Raw genomic sequence first — 23,683 nt, forward strand, 5'->3', positions numbered from 1 at the left:
CATTAATTCTAATTCGTCCATTTTGTTGGTGAGGCTTCTGGCATTAGTATACATGCACTTGATGTTCCTCTCTGTACCTCTATTCTTTCTTAAATTATTAATTGTTCTAACCCCAACCCCCATGCCACCGCCACCCCCATCTTCCTTATTTGTGCCCAGGTCTCTATCTGCACTATCTTCCCCTCCTATAAAATCAATACCCTCCCCTCCAATCCCTAGTTTAAACACTCCTCCAACCTTCTAGCCATTTTCTCCCCCAACACAGCTGCACCTTCCCCATTGAGGTGCAGCCCGTCCCTAGCGTAGAACTTGTAGCCAACTGAGAAGTCGGCCCAGTTCTGCAGGAACCCAAACCCCCTCCTTCCTACACCAATTCTTGAGCCACTTATTAACCTCCCTAATCTCCCGTTGCCTTTCTGGCGTGGCACAGGCAGTATTTCGGAAAATACTGCGTTGAAGGGCTTTGCTTTCAGCTTGCAGCCTAATTTCCTGAAATCATCTTTAAGGACCTTCCACCTACCTCTAACTTTGTCATTTGTGCTAATGTGAACCATGACCTCTGGGTCCTCCCCAGCCCCTCCCAGTAATCTGTCAACCCGATCAGCGATGTGTCGGACTCGAGCGCCAGGTAGGCAGCACACCGTACGACGATCCCTGACTTTGTGACAGATTGCCCTATCTTTTCTCCTAATAATTGAGTCCCCCACTACCAGAACCTGTCTGACCTGCCCTGCTCTATTTCGCTCCTTACTGGAGCAGTCACTCCTCCGGCTTTCAGAGGACATGCCTGGCTGCAGCAGTGCAGCCCCTGTACTGGCACCCCCCTCATCTGCCAACTTAGCAAACTTATTGGGGTGTGCCAGATCAGAACTAGCCTCCCTGGCACTCTTCCCTCTACCCGGCCTTCTAACTGTTACACAGCTTGCTACTTCACTGTCCCCCAGCTCCATCCTACCATCCCCCGCCTCCTCTATCCCATTGAGCGTCTGCTCAGTGAGCAGAAGACTCCTTTCCATGTTGTCAATGGATCTCAGTGTTGCCAGCTGCAATGTGTGAATGTACAATTTTCATAGTCATGAAACTACAGAAAAATCTTTCAATGAGGGGTGTCCAAACTTTTGCTCTTGTACTGTATATGCACATATATATATATATATATATATATATACACATGCATATACACACACATATACATATATACACTAGCTGAAGAGCCCGGCGTTGCCTGGGCATAGTAAATATCTGTGGTTAGTTATAGCACCTCACTTCTCTCATTTTCCCATCACAACGCTCATTTTCCCCTCAAATCTCTCATTTTCTACCTTACACCTCTCATTTTCCCTCTCACTCCCCCCTCACTCCTCTCATTCCCCCTAACACTTGTCATTTCGACCTCACATCTGTCATTTTCTGATCACTCCACTATTTTCCCTCACTCCTCTCATTTTGCACTCACACTTTTTCATTTTCACCTCACACCCCTCATTTTCCCCTCCCTTTTATATAGTATACACCTGTATGTCATTTCCTGTATATAGTATATACCTGTATATCATCTCCCCTGTAAAAAGTATATACCTGCTGAATGTTATCTCCTCCTGTATATTGTATATACGTGTGTCATCTCCTCCTGTATATAGTATATACCTGTAAGTCATCTCCTCCTGTATATAGTATATACCTGTGTCATCTGCTCCTCTATATAGTATATACCTGTGTGTCATCTCCTCCTGTATATAGTATGTACCTGTATGTCATCTCCTCCAGTATATAGTATATATCTGTGTGTCTTCTCCTCCTGTATATAGTATATACGTGTGCCATCTCCCCTGTATATAGTATATACCTGTGTGTCATCTCCTCCAGTATATAGTATATACCTGTGTGTCATCTCCCCTGTATATAGTATACAGGTCCTTCTCAAAAAATTAGCATATAGTGTTAAATTTCATTATTTACCATAATGTAATGATTACAATTAAACTTTCATATATTATAGATTCATTATCCACCAACTGAAATTTGTCAGGTCTTTTATTGTTTTAATACTGATGATTTTGGCATACAACTCCTGATAACCCAAAAAACCTGTCTCAATAAATTAGCATATCAAGAAAAGGTTCTCTAAACGACCTATTACCCTAATCTTCTGAATCAACTAATTAACTCTAAACACATGCAAAAGATACCTGAGGCTTTTATAAACTCCCTGCCTGGTTCATTACTCAAAACCCCCATCATGGGTAAGACTAGCGACCTGACAGATGTCAAGAAGGCCATCATTGACACCCTCAAGCAAGAGGGTAAGACCCAGAAAGAAATTTCTCAACAAATAGGCTGTTCCCAGAGTGCTGTATCAAGGCACCTCAATGGTAAGTCTGTTGGAAGGAAACAATGTGGCAGAAAACGCTGTACAACGAGAAGAGGAGACCGGACCCTGAGGAAGATTGTGGAGAAGGACCGATTCCAGACCTTGGGGAACCTGAGGAAGCAGTGGACTGAGTCTGGTGTGGAAACATCCAGAGCCACCGTGCACAGGCATGTGCAGGAAATGGGCTACAGGTGCCGCATTCCCCAGGTAAAGCCACTTTTGAACCATAAACAGCGGCAGAGGCGCCTGACCTGGGCTACAGAGAAGCAGCACTGGACTGTTGCTAAGTGGTCCCAAGTACTTTTTTCTGATGAAAGCAAATTTTGCATGTCATTCGGAAATCAAGGTGCCAGAGTCTGGAGGAAGACTGGGGAGAAGGAAATGCCAAAATGCCTGAAGTCCAGTGTCAAGTACCCACAGTCAGTGATGGTGTGGGGTGCCATGTCAGCTGCTGGTGTTGGTCCACTGTGTTTCATCAAGGGCAGGGTCAATGCAGCTAGCTATCAGGAGATTTTGGAGCACTTCATCCTTCCATCGGCTGAAATGCTTTATGGAGATGAAGATTTCATTTTTCAGCACGACCTGGCACCTGCTCACAGTGCCAAAACCACTGGTAAATGGTTTACTGACCATGGTATTACTGTGCTCAATTGGCCTGCCAACTCTCCTGACCTGAACCCCATAGAGAATCTGTGGGATATTGTGAAGAGAAAGTTGAGAGACGCAAGACCCAACACTCTGGATGAGCTTAAGGCCGCTATTGAAGCATCCTGGGCCTCCATAACATCTCAGCAGTGTCACAGGCTGATTGCCTCCATGCCACGCCGCATTGAAGCAGTCATTTCTGCCAAAGGATTCCCGACCAAGTATTGAGTGCATAACTGAACATTATTATTTGTTGGTTTTTTTGTTTGTTGTTAAAAAACACTTTTATTTGATTGGATGGGTGAAATATGCTAATTTATTGAGACAGGTTTTTTGGGTTATCAGGAGTTGTATGCCAAAATCATCAGTATTAAAACAATAAAAGACCTGACAAATTTCAGTTGGTGGATAATGAATCTATAATATATGAAAGTTTAATTGTAATCATTACATTATGGTAAATAATGAAATGTAACACTATATGCTAATTTTTTGAGAAGGACCTGTATACCTGTGTGTCATCTTCCCTGTATATAGTATGTACCTGTATGTCATCTCCCCTGTATATAGTATATACATGTATGTCATCTCCTCCTGTATATAGTATATACCTGTGTGTCATCTCCCCTGTATATAGTATATATGTGTGTGTCATCTTCCCTGTATATAGTATATACCGGTGTGTCATCTCCCCTGTATATAGTATATACCTGTGTCATCTCCTCCTGTATATAGTATATACCTGTGTCATCTCCCCTGTATATAGTATATACCTGTGTGTCATCTCTCCTGTATATAGTATATATTTGTGTGTCATCTCCTCCTGTATTAGACCTCGTTCACACGTTATTTGGTCAGTATTTTAACCTCAGTATTTGTAAGCTAAATTGGCAGCCTGATAAATCCCCAGCCAACAGGAAGCCCTCCCCCCGGCAGTATATATTAGCTCACACATACACATAATAGACAGGTCATGTGACTGACAGCTGCCGTATTTCCTACATGGTACATTTGTTGCTATTGTAGTTTGTCTGCTTATTAATCAGATTTTTATTTTTGAAGGATAATACCAGACTTGTGTGTGTTCATACCGTGTGTGGTGAGTATCCCATGTCGGGGCCCCACCTTAGCAACTGTACGGTATATACTCTTTGGCGCCATCGCTCTCACTCCAAGTCCCCCTTGTTCACATCTGGCAGCTGTCAATTTGCCTCCAACACTTTTCCTTTCAGTTTTTCCCCATTATGTAGATAGGGGCAAAATTGTTTGGTGAATTGGAACGCGCGGGGTTAAAATTTCGCCTCACAACAGCCTATGATGCTCTCGGGGTCCAGACGTGTGACTGTGCAAAATGTGTGTGTGTGTGTGTGTGTGTGTGTGTGTGTGTGTGTGTGTGTGTGTGTGTGTGTGTGTGTGTATGTATGTATATATATATATATATATATATATATATATATATATGTATGTATGTATGTATGTATGTATGTATGTATGTATGTATGTATGTATGTATGTATGTATGTATGTATATATATATATATATATATATATATATATATATATATATAAAAGAACACAGCAGCACATGTACATGAATCTAGGCCATGTGAAAACACAGACAAATGTTCGATATGAATCATACTTCTCAAAAAGATTTTTTCATAAAAAATTTAAATTTTTTTTTTTTCATACAACTTAGTTATAGATAAAATGAAGATTCTTAGCGCATAAATTGGCCAATTCATGTGTGCCCATCAACCATGGCAAGGTGATCTCCCTCTGATGGGTCCTACTCTACCGTACAAAAGAGTAGGATCCATCAGAGGGAGATCACCTTGCCGTGGTTGATGGGCACACATGAATTGGCCAATTTATGCGCGAAGAATCTTCATTTTATCTATAACTAAGTTTTTATAAAAAAAAATTTTTTTAAAAAATCTTTATGAAAAAATCTTTTTGAGAAGTATGATTTATATCGAACATTTGTCTGAGTTTTCACAAGGCCTAGTTTCATGTACATGTCCTGCTGTGTTCTTTTATATCTATATGATACAGCTTGCATCTGTTCACTTTGGGAGCGTATATATACATACACACACACAGTACAGACCAAAAGTTTGGATACACCTTCTCATTTAAAGATTTTTCTGTATCTTCATGACTATGAAAATTGTAAATTCACACTGAAGGCATCAAAACTATGAATTAACACATGTGGAATTATATACTTAACAGAAAAATGTGAAACAACTGAAAATATGTCTTATATTCTAGGTTCTTCAAAGTAGCCACCTTTTGCTTTGATGACTGCTTTGCACACTCTTGGCATTCTCTTGATGAGCTTCAAGAGGTAGTCATTGGAAATGGTCTTCCAACAATCTTGAAGGAGTTCCCAGAGATGCTTAGCACTTGTTGGCCCTTTTGCTTTCACTCTGCGGTCCAGCTCACCCCAAACCATCTCGATTGGGTTCAGGTCTGGTGACTGTGGAGACCAGGTCATCTGGCGTAGCGCCCCATCACTCTCCTTCTTGGTCATATAGCCCTTACACAGCCTGGAGGTGTGTTTGGGGTCATTGTCCTGTTGAAAAATAAATGATGGTCCAACTAAGCGCAAACCGGATGGAATAGCATGCCGCTGCAAGATGCTGTGGTAACCATGCTGGTTCAGTATGCCTTCAATTTTGAATAAATCCCCAACAGTGTCACCAGCAAAGCACCCCCACACCATCACACCTCCTCCTCCATGTTTCACGGTGGGAACCAGGCATATAGAGTCCATCCGTTCACCTTTTCTGCGTCGCACAAAGACCCGGTGGTTGGAACCAAAGATCTCAAATTTGGACTCATCAGACCAAAGCACAGATTTCCACTGGTCTAATGTCCATTCCTTGTGTTTTTTAGCCCATTAAGTCTCTTCTGCTTGTTGCCTGTCCTTAGCAGTGGTTTCCTGGCAGCTATTTTACCATGAAGGCCTGCTGCACAAAGTCTCCTCTTAACAGTTTCTGTAGAGATGTGTCTGCTGCTAGAGCCCTGTGTGGCATTGACCTGGTCTCTAATCTGAGCTGCTGTTAACCTGCGATTTCTGAGGCTGGTGACTCGGATAAACTTATCCTCAGAAGCAGAGGTGACTCTTGGTATTCCTTTCCTGTGGCGGTCCTCATGCGAGCCAGTTTCTTTGTAGTGCTTGATGGTTTTTGCAACTACACTTGAGGACACTTTCAAAGGTTTCCCAATTTTTCGGACTGACTGACCTTCATTTCTTAAAGTAATGATGGCCACTCATTTTTATTTACTTAGCTGCTTTTTTCTTGCCATAATACAAATTCTATCAGTCTATTCAGTAGGACTATCAGCTGTGTATCCACCAGACTTCTGCTCAACACAACTGATGGTCCCAACCCCATTTATAAGGCAAGAAATCCCACTTATTAAACCTGACAGGGCACACCTGTGAAGTGAAAACCATTTCCAGTGACTACCTCTTGAAGCTCACCAAGAGAATGCCAAGAGTGTGCAAAGCAGTCATCAAAGCAAAAAGTGGCTACTTTGAAGAATCTAGAATATAAGACATATTTTTAGTTGTTTCAAACTTTTTGGTTACGTATATAATTCCACATGTGTTAATTCATAGTTTTGAATTTACAATTTTCATAGTCATGAAAATACAGAAAAATCTTTAAATGAGAAGGTGTGTCCAAACTTTCAGTCTGTACTGTATATGTATATATGTATATATATATATATATATATATATATATATACACACACACACACACATATACATATACATACACATACATACACACACAAATAATTACACACAGTGTTAGCCCCTGTGATCAGTTGATTGCAAGTACAATCCTTAAGTATTGCAGTTGTTAGTGAACAATACAGGCTAAGCTTCACAGTAAGGCTCCTTTCACACTAGCGTCGGAATCTCCCCATCGCAATGCGTCGGGGAGAGATTCCGACGCTAGCGTTTGCTGCATTGCACAATGGAGGCAGCGGATGCATTTTTCCGGCGCATCCGCTGCCCCATTGTAAGGTGCGGGGAGGTGGGGGCGGTCCATCAGGAGAAAAAACGTTACATGTAGCGGTTTTTTTCTCCCGACGGTCCGCAAAAGCACGACGCATCCGTCACTCGACGGATGCGACGTGTGGCAATCCGTCGCAAATGCGTCATCAATGCAAGTCTATGGGGAAAAAACGCATCCTGCAAGCACTTTTGCAGGATGCGTTTTTTCTGCAAAACGACGCATTGTGACGGATTGCAGAAAACGCTAGTGTGAAAGTAGCCTAATACTTAAGATGGCGGCGATGGGGATAAATGCCATAGAAAGCCATTGGGTTCCCATTAACTTGTCGCGAGGGTTTGGTGTGTATGCAGATGGGCACCCGAACTGATATGCCACTGGAATCGCATAACTTCAATGCAGCTATCAGAGACTGATAATTGCATGAAAATGGATAAACAGCAGTCATAGTAAACACTGATTGCAGCTGTCAGAGGCAAGTGCTGCCGGTATAACAGTGTGCCCCAAAATGTAATAGTAATTCATGGAATAGGAAAGGGCTAACAGTTGTCCAGTACAGACAACCCATCTTCAAGAAAGGTCACTAATATCAAACTGGAGGGGGTCCAAAAACCTGGGCAGCCCCAATCAGCAGCAGCTGACCTATTAAAGTAAAGGGGAGATGAGCTGCAGCAAACAAGAACAGTCAATATCCTCTCCTATTAAACTTACAATTTCAGTATTCTTGAATTTGCACTGCAGCTGCAATTTTCCCATAATGTCAACAAAACATTTTTAGTCACACACATTAAAAAAGGTAATAATGACAAGCAGGGAAGCAGTTCTAGCTTAGCATTTTCAGAATCTTTACCAGCGTGCTGTACAAAACACAAAGTAAAATTAGTAAATGTATCGCGCACACTATTAAGGCAATGTTCACACGTGGCATTTTTACAGAATTTTTTTCCTTGGTTTTTCTTGAGTATTTTGCTGCAGTTTTGACACGCTAGATTTGTATCTTGTGTGTGCTGATAACGTTTAGTGTTTTAAAAAAAAGTCCTATTCTATACAATCAGGTTTTGGCGCACAAAATGCAGCAAAACCTGATATCTGCATTTCTGGTGCATTTTTTCAGCGCTTTTCACCACCCATTCATTTCAATGGGTGAAAAAATGCTGAAAAAATGCTGAAAGAACTGACATAGTAACATACATAGTAACATAGTTAGTAAGGCCGAAAAAAGACATTTGTCCATCCAGTTCAGCCTATATTCCATCATAATAAATACCCAGATCTACGTCCTTCTACAGAACCTAATAATTGTATGATACAATATTGTTCTGCTCCAGGAAGACATCCAGGCCTCTCTTGAACCCCTCGACTGAGTTCGCCATCACCACCTCCTCAGGCAAGCAATTCCAGATTCTCACTGCCCTAACAGTAAAGAATCCTCTTCTATGTTGGTGGAAAAACCTTCTCTCCTCCAGACGCAAAGAATGCCCTCTTGTGCCCGTCACCTTCCTTGGTATAAACAGATCCTCAGCGAGATATTTGTATTGTCCCCTTATATACTTATACATGGTTATTAGATCGCCCCTCAGTCGTCTTTTTTCTAGACTAAATAATCCTAATTTCGCTAATCTATCTGGGTATTGTAGTTCTCCCATCCCCTTTATTAATTTTGTTGCCCTCCTTTGTACTCTCTCTAGTTCCATTATATCCTTCCTGAGCACCGGTGCCCAAAACTGGACACAGTACTCCATGTGCGGTCTAACTAGGGATTTGTACAGAGGCAGTATAATGCTCTCATCATGTGTATCCAGACCTCTTTTAATGCACCCCATGATCCTGTTTGCCTTGGCAGCTGCTGCCTGGCACTGGCTGCTCCAGGTAAGTTTATCATTAACTAGGATCCCCAAGTCCTTCTCCCTGTCAGATTTACCCAGTGGTTTCCCGTTCAGTGTGTAATGGTGATATTGATTCCCTCTTCCCATGTGTATAACCTTACATTTATCATTGTTAAACCTCATCTGCCACCTTTCAGCCCAAGTTTCCAACTTATCCAGACATGCTCCATTGTAAAACAAAACCATACAAAGAACAAAATCCGAAAGACAAAAAAAGCAAGTTGTGTGAAGATTTTTTGAAATCTTATAGACTTTGCTGGTACTGCAAAGCGAAGCTGAAAATTTGCATTAAAAAATGCTGAAAAAACGTCTAGTGTGAACTTAGCCTTAAGGAAAATCAGAGACTTTTTTTTGCTAATCTTTTATTTACTGACTGTAGATGCTTTTATTCTATTTGCTGTATGTTATTATTGGGTCAAGCATCTTTACCAAGCTACTGTTGTAACAAAATTTACAGATGTGCTTTATTTTAGCTTACATGAACCACAGGGAACAGACTGCATTCTACACAAGCTCAAAGATCTGTGAAGATGTCACTGAGCAGAGAATGGGAGAAGGTGAACTGTGACCATCAACTTTATAATGCATCTGTCAGTAGGATCCACCCTTCTAAGCAGTCTATATGGGCAGCTAGGTCATAGGAAGCTGAGTAATAGGATGCCTTCATATCCAGCATTTGATGTCTTATTTAAGAAAAATCCATGTTTTCATGATATGTAAATGAGTTGCTCCAGGCTGTGGGCAGAACACTGATCTGGATGAGAATCTGCCTCCAGAGCTTATTTTAAATAACAGGGCATTACCGGTATAATGGTTTCATGTGTTACTAATGTGAAATGTAATGGCTGCTCTCCTGATCTCTCTGCAGAGGAGTGTGTGATTACAGCCGGGATCACACTTGCAAGAAACTCGCATCTTAATACCTGGCACTGCCGCCGGCACTCAGACCGCAGCACTCAGCTGCAAAGAAATACATGCAGCCGCACACTCCGGTCCCGAGTGCCGGCGGCAGTGCCGGGTATTGATGTGAGAGACTCGGGCGAGTTTCTCGCAAGTGTGATCCCAGCCTATAACTCACATGTGCAGTATCTTCTCAGTGCTTTAGCTTTCATCTCACAGGCAATCAGTGTAATACAGCATAGCTGTGATAGCTGCAGACAATATGTTTTTAAGACAAGTTCAGTTCTACTGTACTCTATTAGTAACGTGTCACACTGGTAACGTCTCCTTTTATTTAAAACAAGGTCTGAAGGAAGATCAGTGTCTTGCCCATAGCCCGAAACAACTTATTGACATAAGAAAAACATTCCCATTACCTACATGGTCATACAGACCGTTTAGGAGGGTTGAGCCTACTGATAGATTGATGCCTCATGGCACATTCCCTTATATGCATCAAATTAACAAAAAGCAGTTAGAAATTGTTCAACCAAACGGAAAACAAAAAGGTTATTATTTTGGTTTTGACAGTGCTACAAAGATCACTCAAAGAATACATTAACCCATCAGTTTATAATTTAGCCTGGCCCAAAACGTAACAAACGAATATAGATGTCTGAGTAAGAAACCTGTAGCACAAGAACCATAGTAGCATAAGTATTATACAAATAAAAAAGGTACCTGCAGTGGTTTTGCATCTTGCTGTGGAGCAATATAACTGATCTGCTGGGATGGAGGAGGTGGTGGTGGGGGTGGAGGTAATCCCTGAGGCACAGTAGATGGTGCAGACATCTGAACTGGAGGTAGTGTTGGGTGGAGATGAATAGGAAGTTGCGGATGAAGATTATAAGGATTGTGTTGGATGTTCACCACGGGAGGGTGGACACCCACTGAATAGGGGAACATATTCAATGGCTGAGGGGGTGCAGGAATACTCATTGGCTGAGGGGGTGCAGCAATATTCATTGGTTGAGGGGGTGCAGCAATATTCATTGGTTGAGGGGGTGCAGCAATATTCATTGGTTGAGGGGGTGGAGGTGCAGAAATATTCATTGGTTGAGGGGGGGCAGCAAAACTCATTGGTTGAGGGGGGAGAGCAACTGGTTGCTGCACAACATTCATTTGAGCCTGCACCATGTTGACAGGGACTGGAGCACTTTCATTTTGTTGACTTGCTTGATCAGTAGCCGCTTGATCTGTTTGTTTTTTTAAAAAACAAAAATGGATTTAAATACAAGAGTTTATTCATGAAAACCACCTACTCAAAAGTTTAGAACTTAGACAGAAATTTCAAACAACATACAAACTAGTTTGTTCATAAACAAACAAACAAACAAAAAAAGCAATCACGCAAATAAATTTAAAAGACTTAACTAGTGATGTGATCTATTGAACTCTGACTTCTCTTACAATCCTTAAAGGGAAATCAAGCGCCATTAATTTCTGAGGTGAGCAGGGACGGTGACATCATCTCTACAGATATCTGCCTTTTATTGTGCACAAGCATTAGCGATCGCACACATGGCCTGTATGAGCCTAAAATCTATATAGACATGCCATCACCAGCCTTTTTCACCTCCTGATACAGAGGTGAGTAGAGACAGATTATATCTAACACTCTATTCTAAAAGTTAGGAAATACAAGGTATTTGTCTGGTCTCCACACTATAGCAAGATACCATACCTTCAAATCAAGCATATTTTAACCCAAAAGATAATCTATTAAATCAACAAACCTTGATCTTGAGTCTCTTCTTGTCTAGGCCATACTCCTCCTTGAGAGCCTGTGGTGCTCTTTCCTCGTTTTGAGTAGTAATTTTGTACATCAGCAGGAAGGGTTTTTCGAACAGCCCAACTTGATGCAGAAGACCAACCTGATCGATCGACAGCTGAGTCAAACATATCTTCATATTTAGGTTTATTTTTACTTTCCATAAACCTTGAACATTCTGGCCCTTGAGGAGCCGAATTTCCTGAGTAGTGCTGTCTATTGTTCCAATTATTCTCATGTTGGTCTCCATAATTAAATCCACCTCTAAAACCTCCTTGACCACGTCCACCACGACTTCTAGGAGAGTTCCAGTCCATGTTTACATTTCTGTTCCATGAGTCCCCTGAACCATACTGCCCATCGTTCCAATGGTAACCTCTTCCTCTATTCCCTCCTCTACCTCTGTCACCCCTACTTCTAGTCTCTCCCCTTCCCCTAAAATCACCTCTTCCTCTACCTCTGTCTCCTCTTCCTCTGGGATCCCCCCATCCTCGTTCCCCCCATCCTCGTTCCCCCCATCCTCGTTCCCCTCCTCCTCGTTCCCCTCCTCCTCTGCCCTCTCCCCTCATCCAAGAATCGCCTCTTCTTCTGCTGTCTACGGCTTTTATCCTGTCTACCACCCAATCAGGGTAATCATTGTTGTTGCCCGGATATGCTTCAGCAGAATCTCTTGCCTCATATTTATCAATTCTGAAATGTTCATGTTTATCAGGTTCATTTCGTCGATATTTTTCACTTCCCCAGGGACTTTTCCAATTTTCATTTGAACGCCGCTCTTTCCATGGTGGGGAACCACAATCTTTTTCATTTCTATCAACTGTAACAAGTCTATTTTTGTATCTGGTACTAGATCCAGACCTTGATGGTGATCTGCTTTTAGATCTAGAATGCTTACTTCTAGATCTTGAATGTCTGTTTCTTGATTGGGAATGTCTGCTCCTAGATCTTGAATGCCTTTGATTGTGTCTTTCTCTGCTCCTCCCTTTCCATTGAGCCCCATGACTGCGTTCCCCATCTTTGTCTCTACTGGGTGAGCTTGATTTAGGTTTAACAGGAGAGTCTTTAGTTTTAGAAGGCGACGGTGATCTTTGCCTTTCTTTAACATCATTTTTACTAGGCGACCAGGTTGTTGATGGGGAATGAAATCTAGATTTTCTTGTCCGCGATTCCTTTTTGGATGCATCCTCAGGAGGTAAAGGCTGCTTTGAAGGAGACACTTTTTTTTCAGCCAAATTATCAGTTTCAGTTTTAGTAGGTTCAATAATGTTCACAGATTGCTCAAATTCTAAATCATTTGGAACACTACATAATGAATCACACTCCTTTGCTATTGGTTCAGTGGTGTCATCACAGGAAGTCTTCTGATGGTCATTTTTTAAATTGGTTTTTCGATCAGTATGACTGATTTGACCATCCCCTAAAGTAGGACTGTGTAATTCTTCCTTGCATAAGATATTCCCACAAATATCTATAGTATTAGATAATTCCTCAGCAGACTTTACTGATAATTCCAGTGACTGCTCGGATTGTTCTGTTAATAAACAAGAACTTTCTGAACTGTGTTGATTGTTTAACTCAGAAGTCATACTTGTTTTAGCATCTTGGGCCCTCATGCACTCTTCCTGGTTTTCTGCCTGCAAACTTACTTCTAAAACTTTTTCCAGCTCATCTGGTTTGTGCACTCTTTTTAAAGACTCATCAGGCCCAAGGTTTGGGATGCTTTCAGGTTTCTGGATACTTTGTTCTTCGTTAACAGGGGATGTTGGGGCATCGTTGAAATCAAATTTTACCAACACTGGTGGAAGCATAGACTCTGTGGAGCTTGATTCCTCACTTTGAAAATGGCTTTCATTTGACTGCCGTTTCAATTGGCTGGGGTGCAAATGATTCCCTGCACTAATATCAATCTCTTCAGATGTTGGCGACTCCGGTAAATATTTTATAGGAGAATTAATTTCTGTAGGAGATGAAGGCAAAGACGCATATTCCTCAACACTGCATGGTTCTACTTTATCACATGTCAAAGTTGGCAATTCTGTATGATCAGAAATTATGTGCTTTTCTGATTGTGGAGAGGAGTTAGACCTGTCTTCATCTGAAACTTTCAGATTTTCAGACAATAAAGAGGGTTCTGCTTCAATGTCCAGCTGATTTCCTGGTGAATTTTCATCGCTTGTCTCATTTGCAGATCTTTGGAAATCTACATGACTGTCCTCCAAATCAGTCTGACCATTTTTGAAAACTGGTGAAGATGAGTGTTCTTCATTAAATTGATGCTTGTTATGAAAATCAGGACTAGTCGCCCGTTCCTTATCGATAGACTGCACAGCGTGGGCAGGTGAGGAATCTAGCAAAAGTTTCTCCTCCGAATGTTTCAGAGGAGAGGACATATCTGTATGCTCGTCTTGTTTTGCAATGCTATTGTTGGGAGACAAATGTAGTTTATTCAGTTCTGTCTCTGACACATTATCATCTGACAGTTTACATTTTTTCTCCTGCTCTGCCTCCCCTTCAGAATCATTCTCGTCTTTAGATTCAGCTTGATACGGTGTTGCTGAGCAGACTCTTTTTCTAGTCCGAGAGCCCTTCTTAGGAGCTTGTTTTTGTTGTTTTGAAGACCGTTTACCAGAGTCTTCCGATGGGGACGTGTTTGTAGCATTAGTAGCATTATGACTTGGTGTATCGTGATCAGAGCTACAGGATTTTGGGGAGCTCTGAAGGTTGCTAGTGTTAGATTTGCTATTTCGTGTCGATCTCCGTCTAGTGCTGGACTGTACTGATTTTTTTCTCGTTCCTCTGCTGGTCGATGTGCCAGACGCAGCTTGCTTTTTTTCAATGCCGTCATGTCCACCAGTGTGAGCACACACTCTGGTTGAAGAACCTATAGCCAAATATAAAAAAGATGGCATAATTAAAGGAATTGCACACTTATGTACCTAATTATTTTTAAATGTTGTGGTCCTACTAATGCATGAACAAAATCCACTTAGTGGATAAATATAATTTATTCACAAAGCTGTAACAGTATACCATTTATTGTGTTAGAATGTATATTTGTATTTTTAGTTGTGCAAATCAGCATGTAAGGAAAAAAAAGGTCTATTAGATATGGCCAGATGCACTTCTCTCTGCTCCATCAACATTTTAACAATCCCTGCCCTGAGCCGAAACTATACACAGTAAAGGAAGTCAGACGGCGTGTATATCGGATGATCACCGCAACGATCTGGTAGTCAGCTTTTCCCACCAGAGTGTGACAGCTGCATAGAAATAAATGTGGTCATGCTCGTGTTCACAGAGCTGACAGCCAGTCCGAGCAAGTCTGACTCTTCCTAAGAGCATATTCACTCAATAAATACTCTTAAGAAATGTCCAATAGATTTTTTCCACTGATTAGCAGCTTAACAGCTTTTCGACCGGGTGTTTTTCCTATTTTTTTTTTTGCATTCTTTTTTCCATCCCCATCACTTTTTTCATATTCCAAGAGTTATAACTTATTTTTCTGTAGCTATATAGCCTTATGAGGGTCTATACTATGTGGTATAAGCTGCAGTTTTGAATTGCACCATTATTTTACCAATGTACTGGAAAATGGGGAAAAGGTAAAATTGAGCGAAAAAAATATAAAAATTTTGCAGTGTTGCGGTGACCTAAAAATATGCAATACTTGTGCTTTGATTTTTTGCTCTCTCCTTATGGAGTTTACCAATTGGGTTAAATAATGTTATATTTTGAGGGTGCTTTTCTGAAAGGAGACAGGCTGACTGTTCCATATGGAAGGGAGGAAGGATGGGGTCATGTATCGTGAGATTTTGCCCAACAACCTCCTTCCCTTCATTTAAGATGGATCATGCCTAGGTCTACCCACATGACAATGACCCGAAACACACAGGCAGGGCAACTAAGGAGTGGGCTCCGTAAGAAGCATTTCAAGGTTCTGGAGTGGCCTATTCAGTCTGCAGACCTGAAACCAATAGAAAGTTTTTGGAGGCAGCTGAAACTCAATGTTGCCCAGCGACAGCCCAGAAACCTGACAGATCTGGAGAAGATTTGTATGGAGGAGTGGGCCAAAATCCTTGCTGCAGTGTGTTAAAACCTTGTCAAGAACTATGTGAAACGTGTGGCCTCTGCAATTGCAAACAAAGGTTTCCGTATCAAATACGAAGTTCTGCTTTTCTATTGTATCAAATATTTATTTCATGCAATAAAATGAAAATTATGTAAAACTCTTGCAATGTTATTTTCTGGATTTTTTTTCTCTCACAGTTGAAGTGTACCTACGATAAAAATGACAGCCCACCCTATTCTCTGAAGGTGGGAAAGCTTACAAAATCGTCAGTGTTTCAAATTCTTATTTTCCTCACTATATATGGCATTTGGGCTCAATAAAGTACACTTTTTTCAATTTCGCGTTTGAATTGGAGTGCTGCCTTTTTTTTTTTTGCTTCATATCCTGGAACAGATTGGGCTTTTCTCGTGGCCTGGCACCCACAGTGAGTAGAAATTAGGTGATGCTGTTCCACAACATACATATATATCACAATCCTTCCTCTTCCTTCATTAAAAAAAAATTGTATTGCTGCATCCATAAAGAAGATCTGTAAAAGTATGATGTTTCCTCCATCATGCTTCAAGGTTAGGACTGTGTGCTTTTGGTTGTACTCATCCTTCTTCCAAACACAGAGAGAGGAGTTGATACAAAAAAGTTCAATTTTGGTCTCATCTGACCACCTGACATTCTCCTATGGATCATACAGATGGTCACTGGTGAACTTAAAATGGGCATGGACATGTGCTGGCATGGGCAGGGGGACCTTGCGTGCCCTGCAAGATTTGAATCCATGACTGCTTACACTAAAGTAATTTTGCAGAAAATGTAAAAAAAAAGTAAGCTACCGGGCTTTTGGCCCGGGTTACGCATTCTAGGGTTAAACTTTCACTTATACCAGGCCTAATATAAAGCACTTCCATAAATGCACACTACATCATAGAGAAACAAGGAAGCTTTATGCCAATAAAAACAAGTATATTTTATTAATAAAAAAACAAACAAATAAAAACCTTACAAATTGTGTGTCAATCAATGGGAATACGTATGCAGAATATGCTGTCTGCACCAGAAATACACCACCATATACCTATAAATAATCGAGTTATGTGCCTATGCAAAAAAGTATGCCGAGACCACAATATAGCTATAAAACACCTAGCTGATATACAATGAGAAGATAAAGCACCCTGAAATCACATCAGAAAAAGTTCCTATATATATACACGTGTAAACTAATACATAGTCACCTTGTTGGAAATATGCACACACAGTGTAAAGGGAGCAAGCCAAGTGGGCAAATAAATAGTATAAGCTCCTAGATGAACATATGTTATGCTGTTAGATTTAAATTAATATAGTGCTTTGGCTACCACTCCAGCACTGAAATAAATAAAACAAATGCTGCAGTGGTGTTAATACTGTAGGGGTAAACTGGTGTATTAAATGTGACAGGGTATAAACCATTATACCCCTACTTGTGGCCTTTCTACTTTTTCAAATCTACAACTTTCAGCATGCCTGAACAACTGTAGATTATTAGCCAAGCATTCAGTTGTAGTTCTCAATAGCTGAAGAGTCACAAGTTGTAAATATATAAATATATAATACAGTATAAAAATCTTTTAGTGTAATAGTATTAACAGCACTGATATACTAATGGATAGTACATTACACTTTCTCCTAACAGTATAAATAATGTGAGCTGTATATATTTCCTTTTTATAATTTGTGTGTTTATGTTAAAGTATATATAATTATCACAATGTGCCAATTAATCACAGTGCACTGATCCATTCCTGAGATCCACCATACTTGTTCAGCACATATTAGGAGTGGGGTCAGGAGCAGAGCCCTTCCCCATAGCCAGTAGCTCCCTGTAGGAGCGATTGCTGTTGTTAACCCCAATGGCACATAGGACGTTTTCTCAAAGTGAATCTTTAGGAGATTTACAATTCAGACCAGCAGCATGGTGGCACCGCTGGTCCGAGTTATGGTCTGTCTCAAGTGACTAGTCCAGGCTGTGCCTCTGCAGGCTTGCAGCAGCGCAGGGGGACAGAAGCTGGGCAGATCCAGTGACCAATCCAGCTTCTGGTTCTTTAACAGGCTGTAAAGCCTGGAGCTTGCATACATGTGCTCCTTACCTAGGTAACAAGTAAGGCTGGGATTGAAAGGTGTCTGGTAATCCAGGCAACAAGCTGTATACCGTATTTTTCGGACTATAAGACGCACCCAGGTTTTAGAGGTGTAAAATAGGGAAAAAAATATTTGAAGCAAAAACAAAAAAAAATTTTTTTGGTAAAATTGAATAACATACTATTATATGTGGTGTTATTATATATAATAATAATTTATTTATATAGTGCCAACATATTCCACAGCGCTTTCCAAATTATAGAGGGGACTTGTACAGACAATAGACATTACAGCATAACAGAAATACAGTTCAAAACAGATACCAGGAGGAATGAGGGCCCTGCTCGCAAGCTTACAAACTGAGGAAAAGGGGAGACACGAGAGGTGGATGGTAACATTTGCTTTAGTTATTCGGACCAGCCATAGTGTAAGCTCAGGTGTTCATGTAAAGCTGCATGAACCAGTTCACTGCCTAAGTATGTAGCAGTACAGACACAGAGGGCTATTAACTGTATACAGTGTATGAGAACATGATGCGAGGAACCTGATTATGGTTTAAGTTTTTTTTTTGAATGGGCCACACAGGGATAGGTAGGTTAATGCGTTGAGGCGGTAGGCCAATCTGAACAAATGAGTTTTTAGGGCACGCTTAAAACCGTGGGGATTGGGGATTAATCGTATTAACCTGGGTAGTGCATTCCAAAGAATCGGCGCAGCACGTGTAAAGTCTTGGAGACGGGAGTGGGAGGTTCTGATTATTGAGGATGCTAACCTGAGGTCATTAGCAGAGCGGAGGGCACGGGTAGGGTGGTAGACTGAGACCAGAGAGGAGATGTAGGGTGGTGCTGAGCCATGGAGTGCTTTGTGGATGAGGGTAGTAGTTTTGAACTGGATTCTGGAGTGGATGGGTAGCCAGTGTAATGACCGCTACAAGGTAGAGGCATCGGTGTAACGGTTGGTGAGGAATATTATCCTGGCAGCAGCATTCAGGACAGATTGGAGCGGGGAGAGTTTGGTACGAGGGAGGCCGATTAGTAGAGAGTTACAATAGTCCAGTCGAGAATGAATAAGTGAAACAGTAAGAGTTTTTGCAGAGTTGAAGGTAAGAAAAGGGCGAATTCTAGAAATGTTTTTGAGATGCAGATAAGAAGAGCGAGCCAGTGATCGGATGTGGGGGGTGAATGAAAGGTCAGAATCAAGGATGACCCCAAGGCATCAGGCATGTTGCTTTGGAGTAATGGTGGAACCGCACACGGAGATGGCAATGTCAGGCAAAGGTAGGTTAGTAGAGGGAGAAAACACGAGGAGTTCAGTTTTTGACAGGTTCAGTTTCAGCTAGAGGGAGGACATGATGTTCGAGACAGTGGTAAGACAATCACTGGTGTTTTCTAAAAAGGTTGGCGTGATATCAGGAGAAGAAGTGTATAATTGACTTTCGTCAGCATAGAGATGGTACTGGAAACCAAATCTACCGATTGGTTGTCCAATAGGGGCGGTATACAAAGAGAAGAGGAGGGGGCCTAGGACTGATCCTTGAGGAACCCCTAAAGTAAGGGAAAGGTGAGTGGAGGAACCAGCAAAAGATATAGGGCCGCGCTTAGTAACCTGATGTTTACCCTGGTTACCAGCGTAAACGTAAAAAAAAAAAAAAAACACTCCATACTTACATTCCGGTGTCTGACCTCCGGCGCTGTGCTTTCCTGCACTGTCAGCGCCGGCCAGCCGTAAAGCAGAGCGGTGACGTGCTTTACGGCTGGCCGGCACTCACAGCCAATGCAGGAAAGCACAGCGCCGGGGGACAGACACCGGAATGTAAGTATGTAGTGTTTTTTTTTTTTTTTTACGTTTACGCTGGTAACCAGGGTAAACATCGGGTTACTAAGCGCGGCCCTGCGCTTAGTAACCCGATGTTTACCCTGGTTACCAGTGAAGACATCGCTGAATCGGCGTCACACACGGTTTCTGCTCCGACCAACGATGGCACAGCAGGATTCAGATCGCTGCTGCCTGTCAAACTGAACGATATCGCTAGCCAGGACGCTGCAACGTCACGGATCGCTAGCGATATCGTTCAGTGTGACGGTACCTTTATAGTTCAACACAGAAGTGGCAGAGTGCTTTATTGTGTGTTGTAAAGACTAACCATGTAATTGTGCCAGCCACCCACATGGAGCATCCCATGACTGCACACACAGAGCCCTCTCTCTTGTTGCCTCTCCACAGCACAGGTCATAAGAGGAACCCAGCAGATTTTAGTGGGGAGTCTGAAGTACCTGTGATGACATCAGAAGAGGGAGGGCTCTGTGCTGCCATGTGACGCTCCAGCCCACCCACTTCATGACATCACACAGGTCCTTATGCACTCAGCATCCAGCACAGGCAGGCAGGAATGCAGTGATCTTGTCTCCTCTGGCCCCCTGCTGCTGCCCCCTCCTCCCCAGACACACAGATCTCCCCAGCTGCTGCAGGAATCCAGCCCTGGGGAAACCATGTGTGTTTCAATGAAGGCCTATTCATTTGCTGCTCCCCCCCTCACTGCTCAGCTGACAGATGGGGAAGCGGCTAATGAATATTCACTGCATTTTAATCATCGGGACCATGTGGTTTCCCCAGCACTGGATTCTGGGCAGCTGGGACATTTTTCTGCCTCCTGCAAGTGGGATCACAGTGCGATTCCACTAGCTGCTGCTGCCCCCTCCCCACATGCTACATTCTGACCATAAGATGCACCCACACTTTCCTCCCAAATTTGGAGGAAAAAAGTGCGTCTTAAGGTCGGAAAAATAATAAATAATATACAATTGAATTTTGCTGCTTTCGTAACGGAAAGGTGTTTTTTTTACTTAAAAAGCAAAAGTGCACAGTTGGTTGTTTTTACAAACAATCTGTAATATTACGCATTTCTGAACTTGAGTCAACTCAAAACCACTACTTAAAGTTTGGTATCGCCATAATCGTACTTACCTGAAGAATCATGTTATGTCATTTTTACCTCTAATGCTGTAACAACAAAGCACAAAAAACAATTCTGAAATTGTCTTGTTTTCACCATTTTACTGCTCTTTCTTGTACATTGTTTGGGAAAATGAATGGTATTAAAAACTGCAAGTTGTTGTTCTGCAAAAAACAAGCTCTGAGGCTATATTCACACTAAGCACTTTTAGTGAATTTTCTGACAAAATGCATGTAACCTATCTTACTTGATAGGAGCAGAAATGCTGCAGAAAATCTGCAACTTCAAACACTCACAAAATCGCATTGTCGGAACTTAGCCTTAGAAGGATTTGTCAACAGAAAAAGAAAACTTAAGGCTCCTAGTAAAAGTAAGAAATGCTAAAAGCATAAAAACTAAAATCCACTGTGAGAAGGGGGTTAATTTTACATATTTATGTGATGTGTGTGAAGGATATGGAAGGATTTAATGGCAGATTACAATCCTCTTTCAGAGTAGCTGCAACAGGACACCTAGCTCAGCAGGTGGTCCAGCCTCACCAGCTCCACAGTGAAAACTCACAGCCTAAAGGTACCGTTATACAAAACGATTTACCAACTATCACGACCAGTGATACGACCTGGCCGTGATCGTTAGTAAGTCGTTGTGTGGTCGCTGGGGAGCTGTCACACAGACAGCTCTCTCCAGCGACCAACGATCCGGGGAAAGACTTCGGCATCGTTGAAACTGTCTTCAACGATGCCAAAGTCCCCGGGTAACCAGGGTAAACATCGGGTTACTAAGTGCAGGGCCGCGCTTAGTAACCCGATATTTACCCTGGTTACCATTGTAAAAGTAAAAAAAAAAAAACACTACATACTCACATTCTGATGTCTGTCACGTCCCCCGGCGTCCACAGGGTTAAAACTGCTTTCGGCATGAGCGCTGCTAATGCACGCGCTCCGGCCGACAGCTTCCCTGCACTGACTGTCAGTGTCGGCCGTAAAGCAGAGCACAGCGGTGACGTCACCGCTGTTACTGCCGGCACTGACAGTCAGTACAGGGAAGCTCTCGGCTGGAGAGCTTGCATTAGCAGCGCTCCTGCCGAAAGCAGTTTTAACCCTGTGGATGCCGGGGGACGTGACAGACATCAGAATGTGAGTATGTACTGTTTTTTTTTTTTTAACTTTCACAATGCTAACCAGGGTAAATATCGGGTTACTAAGCGCGGCCCTGCACTTAGTAACCCGATGTTTACCCTGGTTACGGGTGAACACATCGCTAGTTCCGGCGTCACACACGCCGATCTAGCGATGACAGCGGGGTGATCAGCGACCAAAAAAAGGTCCTGATCATTCCCCACGACCAACGATCTCCCAGCAGGGGCCTGATCGTTGGTCGCTGTCACACACAACGAGATCGTTAGCGGGATCGTTGCTACGTCACCAAAAAGCATGACGTTGCAACGATATCCTTAACGATATCGTTATGTGTGAAGGTACCTTAACAGTATCCACAGGGAGTCATCCTGTGAAACTGTTTCATCCAGTATCCAGTCAGATTGGATTTCATAAAGAGATTTAAGAAGAATATGGAGTTATCGCACGTCTTAGCCACACACCAGTTACAATTTCGAGATCTCTGGAATGGGTTAAATGTCTTCCAGGGTCTCGATCTGTTCTAGCATGCCATGGTGGGAAAACAGCAGAATGGCTAGTAGAAGCTAGGTAGCAAAGCCGTGCTTGGTCTCCACGCGCAATAGTGGCCCAGCCAGATCCGCTGGCACTAAACTGCTGCCTTATGACTTTCTGTTTGGAAGTTATGATCCTTCAAAGGTTTTGAAGTTTTAGCCACAAAACGCCATGGGAGGTGGGGGGGGGGGGGGGGGAGGGGGAGGGTGTGACTGACCAAGGGGTTAAAAGCTTGGGTATGGCTATGTGCTCTCTGTAACGCTTGCTGTTCACTTCTAAAAGGGGGTGGGTGGGACGGGAGCAATATGCTGGAATGACCAGGATCAAGCCACCACCTCATGCCAAACATCAAACCGGTAATTTACATGTTTCCTCTGCTTATACTTTTTGTACTACTTCCTGTATTTGCATATCTGACCATTATAAGTATAACCATCGCGTATATAGTGCTTTGTCTAATGTGCCATTAAGGCAATTAAATATATTGTTTAACCTTGGGCTGCTCTTTTATCTCAGTCCACATGTCCTTGTTCTCAGTTTTAACTTCACATGCTAACAGGGTGGGTTTTTGGCTGGATATAATCCCGTTAACAGAACAGGCTTATATCTAATGAGGAACTGGTGGCAGTCCTACTGGGCTGATAAGGCTGTTTCACTGGTGCTACTGAAAGGGGCCTCTAAGCCTGTCAGAGTTGTGAGCGTTTGTCACATCAGCGTGGGCCACATTACCTCACTCTCCATGCCTGTGTGGAAGGGGGTGTGTGTAAACCTGTGCCAAACTGACCTTACGTGCCCCCAGGGGATGCGGAACTTCAAATTGGTGGAATTGGGGACACCGTACTGCATGATCCCTCCAACGTAATATTGAAGCCAGTCGGGGTGCGGGTTCCTCAGTCAGTAACACATTGTAATATCATTTATATACATATATTAATAAAAAGATTTAGTTTAAATGATTATAAAAGCCTAAAAAAGTAGTATGCAGGAGTAACATACACAAAAATACACACACACACACTTTAGGCAGGCGTGAAAAAAATAATGCAAAGTAAACAATTTTATTTTTTAACTTCTTAATCCCATATGACGTACTATCTCGTCAAGGTGACCTGGGACTTAATTTCTAGTGACGGGATAGTACGTCATATGCGATCGCGTGTCAGCTGACTATCGCAGCTGACATCCGGCACACCGGACCGCTCCCGGCACATTGCGATCAAACATGATCGC

The 23,683-nt window shown here is 42.3% G+C and overlaps 1 protein-coding gene across 2 annotated transcripts in view; it reads right to left on the minus strand.

The window, feature by feature from the left end:
* SCAF11 (SR-related CTD associated factor 11) overlaps nucleotides 1-23,683 on the minus strand; it is a 207,905-nt gene that overhangs the window by 52,143 nt on the left and 132,079 nt on the right. For both annotated transcript variants that reach the window (XM_069764481.1, XM_069764483.1), the window contains exons 11-12: nucleotides 11,612-14,527; nucleotides 10,557-11,071 (exon numbers count right to left, since the gene is read on the minus strand). In XM_069764481.1, coding sequence (XP_069620582.1) covers nucleotides 10,557-11,071; nucleotides 11,612-14,527 — 3,431 coding nt within the window. The remainder of the gene's footprint in view (nucleotides 1-10,556; nucleotides 11,072-11,611; nucleotides 14,528-23,683) is intronic.

This window comes from Ranitomeya imitator, chromosome 4, assembly GCF_032444005.1.
Source record: "Ranitomeya imitator isolate aRanImi1 chromosome 4, aRanImi1.pri, whole genome shotgun sequence".
In the NCBI taxonomy this organism is placed as follows: Eukaryota; Metazoa; Chordata; class Amphibia; order Anura; family Dendrobatidae; genus Ranitomeya; species Ranitomeya imitator.